This window comes from Musca vetustissima, unplaced genomic scaffold, assembly GCF_032173495.1.
Source record: "Musca vetustissima isolate MV318-11 ecotype Yass unplaced genomic scaffold, APGP_CSIRO_Mvet_v1 utg7797, whole genome shotgun sequence".
Classification (NCBI taxonomy): domain Eukaryota; kingdom Metazoa; phylum Arthropoda; class Insecta; order Diptera; family Muscidae; genus Musca; species Musca vetustissima.
This window is the reverse complement of record NW_026876260.1, coordinates 3,056-19,476: the sequence shown is the minus strand read 5'-3', so window position 1 is coordinate 19,476 and position 16,421 is coordinate 3,056. Positions and strand designations below refer to the sequence as shown.

Below are 16,421 nucleotides of genomic sequence, written 5' to 3'. Positions count from 1 at the left end.
TTTTTTAATTTTATATAATGTAAAATTAAATTCATACCCTCATTCATAATCGATTTTACAAAATCTGTTGTCAGCAGTGGATTATTTGTCATATACAATCGTGAACAAGCTGCCTTGGACTCATCGTAGCTATATTTTATTTTTACATGCACAAAATATAATAGATATATTCGATGTCCATCACGTGAGGCAGTTTCGTCGACAAAATAAAATTGATCTCCGTATCGAGCAGTGGTTAGGTTGATAAGCAAAAGGCAAACTGCAAAGACTCTCCACAGTGATTTCATGTCTATCACTGGCATTATTATCGTATTAAATAGAGACGATTGTTTGTGGTATGTTTATATTGTGAATCATAAAATAAGCAATAAATATATTTCTCGCCACATTTGTGGTCAAGGGTACTTTTGTGCTCTCTTAATTTTTATTGGGGTGATTTTTATTATTTATATTAATAAATGTAAAAGGATTTCTGAAATTTAAACTGTATATATTGCAAGATACGTTGTTAACATAAACCAGTAAGGAAAGTAGTAAAGTCAGACTGGGCCGACTATATGATACCCTTCATCACTTTGGGTATATTCTACATATGTATCCTAACAGACGACACGTTTTTGTTATATATCTGAACCGATTTTGGGGAAACTTGCCAGAGACTAATTTATATTACATCAGTACGTTGTGTCAATCGGCCTAGCTATGGATCTTTTCACGAAGCTTAGCAACAACATTTTAGACTAAATTCAGTGAACTATACCAAAATTCTTGCAAATCGAAAGGTATATAGGGACTTTGGTGCACCAGTTACATAACATCGGACGAAAATATATATGGGAGCTATATCTAAATCTGAACCGATGTTCACGAAACTTTGCATACATAATTCTAGACTTAATTCAGTACGCTATGCCAAAATTCGTGCAAATTAAAAGATTTCCAGGGACTTTAGTGCACCAATTACCTAAAATCGGGCGAAACTATATATGGGAGCTATATCTAAATCGGAACCGATAGTCACGAAACTTTGCACACATCATTATAGACTTAATTTAGTACGCTGTGCCAATTTTCGTGCAAATCGAAAGATATATAGGTACTTTGGTACACACTTTACCTTAAATCGGACAAAGATATATATGGGAGCTATATCTAAATCTGAACCGATTTTCACGAAACTTGGCAGACATCATTCTAGACCTTATTTATTACGCTGTGCTAAATTTCGTGCAAATCAAAAGATTTTCACGAACTTTCGTGGACTATTTATCTAAAATCGGGCGAAGTTATATATGGGTGCTATATCTAAATCTGAACCGATTTTCACGAAACTTTGCACACATCATTCTAGACCTTATTCATTACGCTGTGCCAAATTTCGTGCAAATCGAAAGATATATAGGAACTTTGGTGCACCATTTACCTTAAATCGGACGAAAATATATATGGGAGCTATATCTAAATCTGAACCGATTTTTCCCAATTTCAATAGGGTTCGTCCTTGGGCCAAACAAGTGAGCTGTGCCAAATTTCATCCAATTCGGATCATAAATGCGACCTGTACTTTGTTTACAATTTAACACCAACAGACGGATAGACGGACATGCATAAATCGACTCAGAAAGTGATTCTATGCATATTCCCAAAAGGAACCATGGTCAATCTCGATTATTTTTGCATGTTACAAACATATGCACAAAGACATAATACCCTGTACCACAGTGTGGTGAAGGGTATAAAAACACAACCATAATTACCACTATCAATATACGTAATTTGTAAAAAATTGCAATAATCTCCAAAATAAATATCAAATTTTTCTTTTAACATTACAGCGTTCAAGAAACCGATGGCTCCTATTTTGAAAATTTCACATCGCTGGGATGGAAACGGGAAAACCGCCGTATGTCGGCAACGCGTGCCGCTGAGGCACGTGCCGAATCACTTCATGAGCAGGAACGTGAGCCGCCAAAAATTGCTGAAGATTCTATCGAAAGTCAAGAGCAAAAAGAAAAGCTATATTTGGAAGTATTGAATACCATTGCCAATACTGTGGGTGCATCAGCACCCGGTGGACAGGTAAGAAGCAATAACGAAAAACGACAAAGAAAACATCCGAGTTAATTCGAAAAGAAAACAGCTTATAACATTATTAAAAGTAAACATTATTATGGCTGCCATCAAGGTAAACTGATAAGGTTATATATGAAATGGTGGTAATGTGTGTGTGCGTGCGTGTGTGTGTGTTGTTCAATGGCAAGCAAAAGAAGAATATGATAGTGTAATGCCATAACCACATCCTTGGGCTGCCAATTTCATTCCCCGCCCTTCTTTCTTCGCTTCACCTTGAAATGGAAACTAATTATTACTATTATATTATTTTTACTTTTCTTGTCTTTAAAAGGAAACAGCATCTCCACCCGACCAACAGCCACCCACCACTTACCCCATTGACAGTTTGTAATACAGATGTGTATCTAAGGAAAAATACTTTTCCATTTATATATAGACATTTCCATTATGTACATTCTCATTCCTGGTTAAATTTCATTGTTATATAACTCTAAATTACAAGAACAGAAGATTGATTTTGTTGCCAAAGCGATGATGATTTAGAAATAATTGAGAGAAGAAGTGGTTTAGAAAAGAGAGAGAAGGGGGAGAGAGAGAGCTAGGTAACAATGCCAAAATTACCAATTTATTGAAAATAATTAATTGGCTTTTCTTTCATAATAGTAACTTGTGAAATCAATATTGGTTTTCATTTCTCATTTGGAAATGGAAATAATTTCAAAACAACCACAAGAAGAACACGGTTCTAATTAGGACGGATTAGCACATGGAAAAAATGTATATTGTATCAAATTGGTTTTTATAATGTCTTTACGTTTTTAGATACTACGGTCCTTAATTTAGATTCTCTGAAATTTTGGTTTGGATTGGCCGATGCCAAACCAAAGTTATAAGCAAAAATGTACTTAGCATGGCACGTAAGATTTAAGAATCTTCCATACTTTGAGAGCTTCTGCTGAAAAACTCACTTTTCAGACTTAGCATACTATTCTTCGAAGGCGTCGATGTGTCAAATAAGTTTTTATAATGTATCAAATAAGTTTTGTAGTAGTATAGTAATTTGGTTGGATAACGGTATCGAACATCGAACAACCTTTTGGAAGCCGTTATAATATTATTTGTAACCAGCTGGACTGACAGGTATTGTTTGGCCCATTATTAAATCCCCGTCGGAATGCCAATTTGTACTCTCCCCACTGTAAGCCTTCTCTTCGAATATATTCAATAGAAGTCCATAATTTGACATAACCCCTATAAGAGATTTATCCCATTTTTTATGGTCCTAGTATAATTATACCCTTCACCACACTGTGGTACAGGGTATTATGTCTTTGTGCATATGTTTGTAACAGGCAAAAATAATCGAGATAGACCCATGTTTCCTTTTGAGAATATGCATAGAATCACTTTCTGAGTCGATTTATGCATGTCCGTCTGTCCGTCCGTCCGCCTGTCCATGTATTTTTGTTAACAAAGTACAGGTCGCATTTATGATCCGATATGGATGAAATTTGGCACAGGTCACTTAATTGGCCCAAGGACGAACCCTATTGAAATTGGAGAAAATCGGCCCACGTTTAGGCATAGCTCCCATATAAGGGTACACCCAAATTTTCGGTATTTTGAGGTTCTTGAACGCGTTTTTTAACTGAATTCGCTGAAATTTGGTACTTTGAGTTCTTATTGGGTAGCAAATCTCCCTACCAAAAATTATAAATAAAGGTCCATTTTTTCGGATAGCCCCCATATAAGATTACCCCCAATTTTCGGTATTTTGGGGGTTTTGATCGCATTTTTCGACCGAATTCGCTGAAATTCGGTACTTTGTGTTCTTATTCCGTAGCAAATCTCCCTACCAAACATTATAAATAAAGGTCAATTTTTTCGGAAAGCCTCCATATAAGGGTTGTTGTACATTGGTTTCCTATTGGGTACCAAATTACTCCACTAAAAATTATAAATATAGGTCCAGTTCTTCTGGTAGTCCCCATACAATTTTGGTACATTGAAAACGTTTACCTTGTTATGTTATTCACTTGCAACAGATCATTCCATTTTGCACCTCCTCCAAATATGTCCGTCTGAAGAAATCACAATAAAGCTCGCAATATTTAAGATAGATCGTTGATCTTTAGCATATACATTGTTATGACTCCTAGGATGTTTGGTATTGAAAATGGGATGTACAGTGGCTCCATTGAATAATCGGACAAGTGGTTGTCACATATAATAATGCTATACATTTTAAAAAAATTGTCTAAATGTGTAGTTTTTTCGCTTTTATTTACACATTACTTACTTATATTTCTGAACAATACAAAAAACAACAACTTTTCTTGTGATAACAGTAAATTTCGTCAGAAAAACAAAATTAACTCAATTTATTGTGTTCAACGCAAAATCGGACAAAGCAAAGTATCAATGTTAAAAAATGAAAAAATCGAGAAATTAATATTTAGTTGCATATCCTTTGTTGTCCAGAACGGTCTGTAAACGCTTCGGTATTGATTTGACCAAATTCTGGCGTACCTCCGGCTCTATGGAGTTCCACGATTCCAGTAAAGCCACCTTAAGCTGTACTAAGGAGTTAAATTTTTTCCATACACTCTCCTAGCTAATTCTTCCCAAAGATGCTCAATTACGTTAAGGTCTGGGCTCTGTGCTGGTGTTTGTATAAGTTTTGGGCAGTTATGGATCAACCAAAGCTTTGCAACACCTGATGTGTGCTTGGGATCGTTGTCTTGATAAAAGGCAAAGTTGTTCGCGATACCCAATTTGTCTGCACTTTGCTTTACATTTTGCTTTAAAGTGTTGAGGTAGACAAAATTGTCCATTTTACCGTCAATAAAATGCAAATTGCCTACTCCCGCACTCGACATGCAGCCCCAAACCATAACAGAACCTCCTCCGTGCTTAACAGTGGCTTTTGTATTCTTATGATTAAATTCAGCATTTGGCTTACGCCACACATACATCTTTCCATCTGACCCGTGCAAGTTAAATTTGCTTTCGTCAGTAAACAGAACCTTAATATAATGAAAACTATCAATAGAAATGTATTTTAAGATGATCTTTCATCAAATTACCTGCTTCCAAAAATCTTCTGGTTTTAGTAAATACTCATTTTGTCCGATTATGCGATGGAGCCACTGTATATGTTTACGTTTTGGTATAACCTCAGAATAACGATACACCCAAATATTAAGTATTTTTGGATTTTTGGCACATTTTTCAACCGACTGGCTGAAAATTCCCCTTCCTTCAATGATCGAATTCGGCTCATTTTTTTGATAGCTCCCATATGTCAATTAAGGTTCTCAGAGGAGGAGATTTCAATGTAGACCCTACACAACTATGTTGTCAAGGTATTATAGCTTTGTGCAGCCCCAATAGAATTATTTATATTTTGGAGATGACATGGACCAACAACATAATTTTTGTCTGTTTTTCCGGTCGCTCTGTAGGCCACTTACTTAGAACGGCTGTTCAGATGATTATCGGCCAATATTCTGGAGGTCAAATGAACCAAAACCTAAACTACCCAAATTTTTATTTTAAGGTATAAATATTCAACTCGAAAAATATACCAGTGTTAGAAAATGGAGCTGTTGACCTGTAATCGATCAAGAGGGTGCAAATATCGCTAAATATTAACCAGGCTCATAATAGAACATGTTTCGAATGTCCAATTTTAGCCAAATATGCACCGTTTTGTTGTATGATTTATTGCCATTTTTAAAGGCATTTCTCGAATAGGTAGGCCGGACGACGAAAGTCCGGCATACCTATGCGAGATGTATTTTAAACATCAAAAATTCGTGAACGGAATCTTCGAAACCAAAATTGCACATAATAGACTGTTAAAGTATCGGAACCATAAACACCATTCACAATTTTAGCCGCTTGGCTTGCATTTTCGCAAATGATCGATACTTTACGAGAAATCTATTAGTGCAGCCATCTGCCAAAAAATAATCGATTTATATTTCCACAAACAAATATATTCCCAACATATGAGACGTCAAACTTATTTTAAAGATTCTGGCTGAATTTTCCTACCAAATTTTCTTTGTGTTTCGGATTTTTTTAGAGTACGACGAGTCTTCTCCCTGAATATTTTATATAGGTCCTCTTTTAACCTATGTGGATGTAATTAAGCCCTGTTTTAACTTAGGTATTTTTAAAGTATTTTAGAATTAAAGTTCTATTAAATTTAGTATTTTTTTATACCTTTCACCACACTGTGGTACAGGGTATTATGGCTCTGTGCATATGTTTGTAACAGGCAAAAATAATCGAGATAGACCCATGGTTCCTTTTGAGAATATGCATAGAATCACTTTCTGAGTCCATTATGCATGTCCGTCCGTTCGTCCGTCCGTCTGTCCGTCCATGTATTTTTGTTAACAAAGTAGAGGTCGCATTTATGATCCGATTTGGATGAAATTGGATTTGGATGAATCGGTCCACGTTTAGGCATAGCTCCCATATAAGGGTACCCCCCAATTTTCGGTATTTTGATGTTCTTTAGCGCGTTTTTTAACTGAATTCCCTGAAATTTGGTACTTTGAGTTCTTATTGGGTAGCAAATCTCTCCACTAAAAATTATAAATATGGGTCCATTTTTTCGGATAGCCTCCATATAAGGGTACCACCCATTTTGCGGTATTTTCGGGATTTTGATCGCATTTTTCGACTGAATTCTCTGAAATTTTGTACATTGGGTTCTTATTGTGTACCAAATAACTCCATTAAAAATTATAAATATAGATCCAGTTTTTCTGGTAGTCCCCATATAACGGTACCCCCAAATTGTTGGTATTTTGGGGGTTCTGATCGTATTTTTCGACCGAATTGACTGTAAGTTAGTACGCCGAGTTCTTATTAGGTAGCAAATCTCTCCATTATAAATTATAAATATAGGTCCATTTTTTCGGGTAGCCCCTATATAAGGGTACCCCCCCATTTTCGGTATTTTGGGGTTCTTGAACGCGTTTTTCAACCTTTGTAATTTGGTTTTTTGTAGTCGTATATGGTAACAAACCCCCCCTACCAAAAATTATTAATATTCGCCCCCTTTTAGGGGTAGTCTCCATATACCCCCCTTTTTATACCCTTCACCAGACTGAGGTACAGGGTATTGTGTCGTTGTGCATATGTTTGTAACAGGCAAAAATAATCGAGATAGACCCATCGTTTCTTTTGAGAATATGCATAGAATCACTCTCTGAGTCGATTTATGCATGTCCGTCTGTCCGTCCATGTATTTTTGTTAACAAAGTACAGGTTGAATTTATGATTCGATTTGGATGAAATTTGGCACAGGTCACTTAATTGGCCCAAGGACGAACCCTATAGGAGAAAATCGGTTCAATTTTGGATATAGCTCCCATATATATTTTCGTCTGATTTTAACTTATTGATGCATCAAACTACCAATTGTGGTCCGATTGAGACAAAATTTTGCACAGAGTATTGCATTAGGTCTAGATAGTTATATGCCAAGGTTTGTTGAAATCGCACCAAACCCCCAATAGTGGTCCGACTAAACAACATTTTGCACAGAGTACTGAATTAGGTTCCGACTGATGTATGAGAAATTTTGTTGGAATTGGTTCAGATTTGTATCTATATATGCTATATATAGTTTCGTCCGATTTTATGTAAATGGAGCAACATACTGCCAATATTTATCCGATTGAGACAAAATTTTTGCACAGCGTACTAAATTAGGTCATGATTGATGAATGTTAAAATCGGGTCAGATTTAGATATAGCTCCCATATATAGTATCGCCCGATTTAATGTAAATAGTTCACCAAACTTCCAATATTGGTACGATTGAAGCAAAATTTTGCACACCTACTAGATTAGGTTCCGACTGACAGATTTAGATATAGCTCCCATATATAGTTTCGTCCGATTTAAAAAAAAATGTGCACCAAACTCCCAATATTTGTCCGATTGAAGCAACATTTTGCACAGAGTACTGAATTAGGTCCCGACTGATGTATGCGAAATTTCTATATCTACAGAATATTGTAGATATTAATATTGTAGATATTAATATTGTAGATATTAATATGTCACTATGGGTACATGCATAGTGGTGAAGGGTATCATATAGTCGGCCCCGTCCAACTTTTGAACTTTCCTTACTTTTTTTTGTTTTTTTTTTTTTTTTTTTATACGAAGTTACAGAATGCGTTACTTGTATCAGTGCTACGCACCATCGGCTTACATACTACACTAGTTCCACCGATTTTAGTTAGACTACTGCATTTTCAAAATCTCTCCAGTACATCCTTGTAATCGTTTTCTTTTTATTTCTTCATCTATTCGTCATTTGTTAATTCGTCGTGTTACATAGTTATTTATTTCTACCTTCGTATTGGTACATTGAAGTTATAACGCACTTGTTGAACTATCTCCTCTTCCTCCTCTTCGTTTTCACAGATGGACGAGTCGACAACCACGTAAACTACCAAAAAAATCATTTATTTATATGCCTTTTTTTAATTTTCAGTTCACCCATTATAAAGATGAAATGTATTTGCATGCGCAACGGGCATTTGGCATGAGTCCAGATCGTCATTATCGACTGTTGCATGCCACGGCTGAGGATAAACCAAAAGTTATCGTCCTGTCGGTGGTGGTCATTGAGGCAGAAGGGCTCGAAGCCAAAGATGCAAATGGTAAGTATGAAAAAGAAAAAAAAAAAATGAAAACAATTCGAAAACAAATGAATTGGCTATTAAAGCAAACAATGTGTAAAATGAAAACATTGAATTACAATACGGAATTCATTGGTAATAAACCAGTAAAGCACAAGTGTAAAACACATGGGATTCTGTAACATCTGATTAATATGTCGATTCGAATCCATTGAATTACATGAAATATTGAACAATTATAGAAAAACTTTATTTCAATGTATTACGTAGTGGGAGAATTGAAACGAATACCATTCATCATAAGGTTGAGAGTATGCGAGGGCTGCTAGATTTATTTATAGGCTATTAATTAAAATGCATATATTTATCATTAAAAACAGCTTTATTGTTTCTCTAAACATTTTTTTATTCAATGTTTATACTTTTTTTAATGCAAACTTTTTTGTTTATACCACCAACAACCCGAATTTGTTAATAATTTGAATAACTGTCTGATATTTCCCAATTCATTTCCAAAAATATACATTTAGAAAACGAAGCAAATGTCGAGGTAGAAATAATCGGGTTTCTAAATGTTGAACAGTGGAATAAAACCGATAACAGTCTGGTTCCATAAATTTAGCGGGTTTGTTTATTTGTTTTCTAATGATATGCATATGAGCCGGGTCGAAATAATAATTTCCGATCCGATAAATACATATTCTTGATCAGCGTAAAATTCTATGACGATTTAAGGGAACCCCACCCATTCTCGATTTTAATTTTTCAAGATTTTCAATGGGCTGGTAAATCAATACCAATGCTTGTTAAGGTTTGTAACTTTGCACATATATATTTGAAGATTTAAAAGAGAAGAAAAATAATTTGCCAAAAATTTTTGTTATTGTTTTGTTGCTGTTTTTTGTAATTAAAGAAAGGTCCTTATTTTTGATGGCGGGCATGATAACTCCTCAATGGAACATCGGAATCCGAAAATTCCAACGGTGTTAGAAAGAGTACATGTCTGGCTCTCGTATGAACTAGGATTATTGACTGCGCTCTAAAATTAACAAAATGGCGCACCTTTGAAAAATTATTTTTGGAAAATCGCCGATTTTTGACCAAAAACCTAGTTAAAAAATAAGGAAGATCTTGACCGATTGGCTTTATCCTAGTTCATACGATAGTTATACACTCACAGAGAAACGTGTAAAAATTTGGAATCGATTGGGTTATTAGTCTTTGAGTTATCGTGCCCGCCATTCGCAAAAGAGAAAAACGCGTTTAAAGTTTGAGAAGCCCTTTAGTCGTCACTTGATGCTGACACAATAAATCGGCTATATTTTCAACAGTTCTTGAGATTTTCACTTTAAATGTTGTAGGGACATTCTTGAATTAGTGTAGATTCGAATTAAGGAACCCCCTCCATTCTCGATTTTTTATTTTTACGATTTTAAATGGGCTGGTAAATGAATACCAATGCTTGTTAAGATTTGTAACTTTGCACATATGTATTTGAAGATTTAAAAAGAAAGAAAAATCGCCTATTTTTGACCACAAAAAAAGTAAGGAAGATCTTCACCGATTGGCTTTATCCTAGTTCATACGAGAGCTATACACTCCCAAAGAAACGTGTCAAAATTTGGGACCGATTGGATTATTAGTTTTTGAGTTATCGTGCCCGCCATTCGCTTCGAGAAAAATGCGTTTAAAGTTTGAGAATCACTCTTGCCGTCCCTTGATGCTGACACAATAAATCGGCTATATCTTCAAGAGTTCTTGAGATGTTCACTTAAAATTTTGTAGGGACATTCTAGAATTAGAGTAGATTCGAATTAAATAAAAATTTTTTTTTGACACCGAGAATGGGGGGGGGTCCCCTTAAATCAAAAAAAAATGTTGACCCCGAGAATTTTTTTTAAGCATGTCCGACTGTTGTAATTACTCTAGACTCTAAACGAACTTGCATAGATTTGTCTTTTGTCTGCAGGGAGGTCAAGTTGGAAATTGAGTTGCACTGGTCCACGTTTAGGGTTCTTATTACTTATAACAATCCACACACCTGTCTTGGTAACCTATGTCAAATTCCATTTCATTAAAGGAAGGTTCACAATTTAATCTCAATTGGATACAAGGAATCGAGTTAAAAGAGTGCAATTTCCTACAAAAAATCTTCTTAAAAATACCCACAATAGCTACAAAACAATATAAGAAGCCAGCAAAAAAATCATAATTTCATATATCCGAACTTTGACCTGTGGCTAATTTTTCCTTTTGGGGGTTTCAAATACTAACCAAAATCTTTCATCCCCAATTTCAATTTCCACTCCCCCAAAATCTTCTCACACACTGACATTAATATGCTGTTTATTAATTATAATATAAACTGCATACCTTTCATGTATTGTAAATGATTTTGTTGTAACGAATGATTAATATCGCTATTATTCGTTAATCATACGTACCATTGAACAACATTTAATTCCCATTTCAATTCTTAAAGCCCAGACAATTTCAACACCTTTAGGCCACATTTATTGATTCATTTATATTTATAACCTGCTTGCATGCCGCCAGACATAATGGCTGTGCACGCCATGCGTGTATGGGTGTGCGTGCGTGTCCGTGCAACAATTTGCACAAATATCCGTTTTATGCCTTCGAACAAATTTCCATTGCGTGTTCGCCAATATTTAAGCGTGTCGGTTGTCTGTTGATTGTTTGCCAGTAGCAGCAACAAGACATACAACAACAACTATGCATGCACACACATACATGCATGTCTGCAAATTTCCATTCATAAAACAAAACGTTTAATTTGCTTTGGCTGGCTATTTGCCAACGGAGGCCAAAACTTATAAATGGCCCGATGTCAGGTTATACGCGAGTTAGCATAAAATTACGTTGCGACAATAACCACGCAAATTAACTTCATTGCTGTCAATTGCCATTACTTGTCATCTACTGTGTAAAATTTACGCTGTTAATTATGAAGCAGAACAGAAAAAAATGAAATAAAGTGTTAAATATTTCAATGATAACTTTACAAAAAGTCTATGGAAATTTACATGTTATTTAAATATAACTTCTTTTAAATTCTGTATTGTTTCGAAATAATTATTTCAGGGAGTATCAAACACTATATAAACCATTAAAACCGAACGCATACCTCCTTCTATCTTGAGTTCTTTTGCTCGTCTATATTTTCTTGAACCTTACACTAAATACCGCAAGACAAGGGATCGAAAAATTAGGTATGTGAATTCAACTTATCGCTCAACTCATTTGGTACCTCCTTCACAAAGGGCCAACATTTGTAAATCCCATAATTCAATTTGATCGAAAATTTGATCATTATACCATGTTTACCTTACACCGATCAAATTCCAAGGTGGGACCTACTTCTGGTCTTCTACTTCTAGTACATCTCCCGCAAAAGGTCATCATTTGGCAAATCTGTAAATTTGATCTGAAGCGAATTGAATAACCGATTTAATTCATAGCTTACACATCGTAAGCCTACTTTAAATACGAATATGGGGTCTATATGATAGGGGATAGGGCACCTCTTCACAGATGGTCAACTCTTTGCTAAAAACATATATATATGTATATAATTCCGTAGAACTCCATAAGCCATAGGTTGAGGGTCTGCAAAACCGACTGACAATTTTTTACTTGCAATAGAATGAGTTGTACAAACTACATTTTATTTAGAAAATACATTGGCAGACAGATAGACGAACGGATAAACAGAAATAAACACAGAGAGTAGAGTTGGGCAATCTAGTTCACGTAGCGGATTGATTTTCTCGTTCCTTTTTTAAAAAGGAACTAGTTCCTTAAAGTATTTCCTTCGCCCAATATAGCTCTTTTACACAACACAGTTCCTTTGATCTTTACAGTTCCTTTGCCCCAAATAGTTCCTTTGCTTCATACAGTTCCTTTGCTCTTTATATTTCCTTTGCTCTTTATAGTTCCTTTGTTCCATATAGTTCATTTGCTCTAAATAGTTACCTTGCTCCATATAGTTCCTTTACTCCATACAGTTCCTTTGCTCTTTATAGTTCCCTTGCTATTTATAGTTCCTTTGCTCCATATAGTTCCTTTGCCCAATATAGTTCCCTTACACCACACAGTTCCTTTGCTCTTTATATTTCCTTTGCTCTTTATAGTTCCTTTGTTCCATATAGTTCCTTTGATTTTTATAGTTCCTTTGCTCTAAATAGTTCCCTTGCTCCATATAGTTCCTTTGCTCTTTATAGTTCCTTTGCTCTTTATAGTTCCTTTGCTCCATATAGTTCCTTTGCTCTTTATAGTTCCTTTGCTCTTTATAGCTCCTTTGCTCCATATTTTTCCTTTACTCCATACAGTTCCTTTGCTCTTTATAGTTCCCTTGCTATTTATAGTTCCTTTGGTCCATATAGTTCCGACTCCTATATAGTTCCTTTGAATCTCTCTCTTTCATCTTTCTTTCTTTTCGCTCACATAGTTCCGTGTTGATTTTTTTAATAGATGATTGAAAATTGTGCAAAAATTTTAAAATGAACGAATGAAATATATGGAAATAAAAGAACGAGATCAAAAAAGAACGAAATCAGAGAAAATATAAAGAGATCTGAATAAAGGACGATACCAGAAAGGAATGAGATCAAAAAAGGAACGAGATCAGAAAAAGGAACTATATTAATTAAAGAATTGGAACTAGTTCCGATCGTTCCTTTCTCGGAATAGTTCCAATGAACTAGTTCGTTGCGGAACTACCCAACTCTAACAGAGTGTGATTTTATGTATATCATCATTATTTCATGTATATCATGAAATAAAAACTAAAAATTTCTTTTGTCGAAAATGGGCTTCAAAATAAATATTGCCTCTGATTTTGATAAACGTTTGGTAACACTGGCGATGATACCCGTATAGCGCCATCTATTGATTTGCATGTTTGGTTTTAGCCAAATCGTTTTTTCAGCTTACGTTTTTACACTGAATTTTGGAAAATATTAATATTATAGAATCGATTTATTTCAGCTACAAAAACGGCAAACCTATAAAAACACAGAACATTCTAATTTTCTGTTGATATTACATTCAGAACTATTTTTGAATTTTATTAATTTTTCTTACCCACGAGTGTATGTGTGGGTAGTTGCTTGCTCTCTCATGGGTCCTGAAGTATTTTCGTTTTTTGCGGGTTTCTTCTTTCCAGTTTAGTGCCACTGGTGCGAATATTGTTGTCAAGGATTCAGGTGTGGTTGTGGTGCAGGTACACTTAAAGGTTTTATATGTATTCGTGTAAATAGATCGGTATTTGTTCGTTTATTTCTTTATAGATGTGGTCTGCAAGTTTTCAACCCAATTTTTTCATAGGAAATACAAATTTTCCGTAAAATAAGGTAGATTTTACGAAAAATGACTAAAAATGTGTAATTAAGAAATTACTTTGCCAAAACCAATCGTGTCATTCAATAGCAGGGTGCGCAAAAATTCGCTCGTGAATCATTCAAAATACATTATTTTCGTTTTGTGCTCTTTTTAAGAATGAATTTATGGCGATAAATTCTTTACCAAACGAGCATTCGCCAAAGAATGTTCGCACACACATAACAAACGAGTGAGAGCACACAACAGCATTCGTTTGTTTCGTTTGGTGGTTGAAATTCTTTTTGACATTCTCTCACGAATGAAAACAAAAATTCCCGAATTCTCGAGAATGCTCAAAACGGCAACAACAGTAACAACAAATTTCGTGAAAGAAAACAACTACCGATCAGTCTCGTTTCAGCTGTTGGTGAAGGCGGTTGTGTTATCGCTTGTTTTCATGATATTCATCGTAGCAATGTATTATTGTAGACGAAGTTCTTCGAGAGAGCAAGAGTTACTCTCACACTGTGTCTGTGTGACCAAACAAATACATATGTATTTGTTGAGTTTTTCAAAAGAATATTCTTCAGCAAAGAATGCTCGCCAAAGAATGAATCGACGACGCTTGCAGCGAAATTTTATCGTTCGTGAATTTTTTATACAATGCGGAAATTAGCGAGAGAATTCAAATGCTAGTGCATTCATTCTAACTTTATCATTCGCGATACATTTAAAACATTCGAATTCTCGCCCATGAGCATTCGTGAGAAAGAGTGTATTTTAAGCATTCTTTGCACCCTGTTCAATAGATAGGCGCTATCCTGGTACCTTTGCCAGTCTTGCCAACTACGTGGTATTTGATGTTTTATTTAACTTTTCAAAATCAAAGCATACTTTTAGGCGTAAACGGTAATATGAATATGAAAAACTTCATAATTTTATATGCAACTTTATAACAATTTTTTTTAGAATTTTCAATGATAATACATGACATATGTAAAATATATCATATATATTTCAATCAAGTACGCATAATGTTTCTTGTTGAAATAATTATAACGTATGCTAGTGGAGGGCATATGTGGCTTCGAAATCCAACATATTATCATTCTTGTATCAAATTTAGATGAGTTCTTACGTAAGATTAGATAAAATATTATTGATTGGGTGATTCTATAAAATGATAAACATCACACCGAAAACCACTTATATTTTATAAAAAAAAATTAAAAAATTTTCTGACATGAATTTGGTCCGAAGAAGCAAATATTTCTATGAGGCACATTTTTGCCGTAGTAAAGTATATATAGCCATAAGGTTGAGGGTATAATAAGAATACGGAAATCCTATATTAACAACATGTTACTTGTTTGTACTTTTTAATATTTTTAACTCAAATTGGTTTTCTTTTCAAACACAACGAATTCAATATTTAAAATTATCACTGCCTTTAACCTTAATTAAAAATTCTTTCTCTATATCTTCCCCTTCCCCCTTCAAGGCTTCTCCGATCCATATTGTATGCTGGGCATTCAACCAGATGGTGGTCCACCCGTATCACCATTACCACTGCCACCAACACCACGAGCTCTATCAGCCGATATGAATGCATTCGATAATAATGCCGCCGATTCACCGCCCCACCGTAAGCATAGCTTTCGTTTGAGTTTCAAACGACGCGAAGGCAATCGTCGCGAGCAGCGTGATTCATTGGGTGGGCCGGTACCAGCAAAATTTATATGCGCCACATCAATAAAACCGCACACTCTGACGCCCAAATGGAATGAGAAATTTAAATTGTAAGTACAAAGAAGAAGAAATAACTACAGCATCAATAACAAAACAAGTCGAAACAACCACAACAAGAGAACAACATTTATCTCAAAAGCAATGTTTTGAGTATTTAAACACAATTGTAGAGAAATTTGATTTGCTTAAATTATTGTGATTCTTTATAACATACACTACACTGTAGTACAGATTATTATAATAGACTCATAGCTAATATTGAGGACACAAATCCAATGGATTATTCGATTTGATTCAAAACATTGCACATCCAAAACTTAATTCAATCCAAAGGTGGGGTATCCTTGGACAAATGACCTAGAATGAAATATTCAGAATAAACGCACGCGTTGACTCATCTTGAGTTCGCCTCCAATCCTCCATAGCATTTTAGTCCAACACTGTTTTCCTGCACGTGTATACGACACACACACACATACATCAGCATATCGTCACTATTACTTTTAATTGATTAAGTGTACGTCAGGAAGTCGGTTTGATGAAACAAAAGAAAATTAAATTTCTGGTTAAAAAGTTTCTTAT

The 16,421-nt window shown here is 35.0% G+C and overlaps 1 protein-coding gene across 1 annotated transcript; it reads left to right on the top strand.

Annotated features, from left to right (window-relative positions):
* Window positions 1-1,835: 1,835 nt before the first annotated feature.
* On the top strand, window positions 1,836-15,889 carry LOC133338813 (BAI1-associated protein 3-like; the record flags this gene model as incomplete). The annotated part of the gene is made up of 3 exons (XM_061546921.1): window positions 1,836-2,079; window positions 8,600-8,768; window positions 15,592-15,889. Coding segments are annotated over 3 exons (711 nt in total), but the record flags the coding sequence as incomplete, so codon positions are not given.
* Window positions 15,890-16,421: the final 532 nt, after the last annotated feature.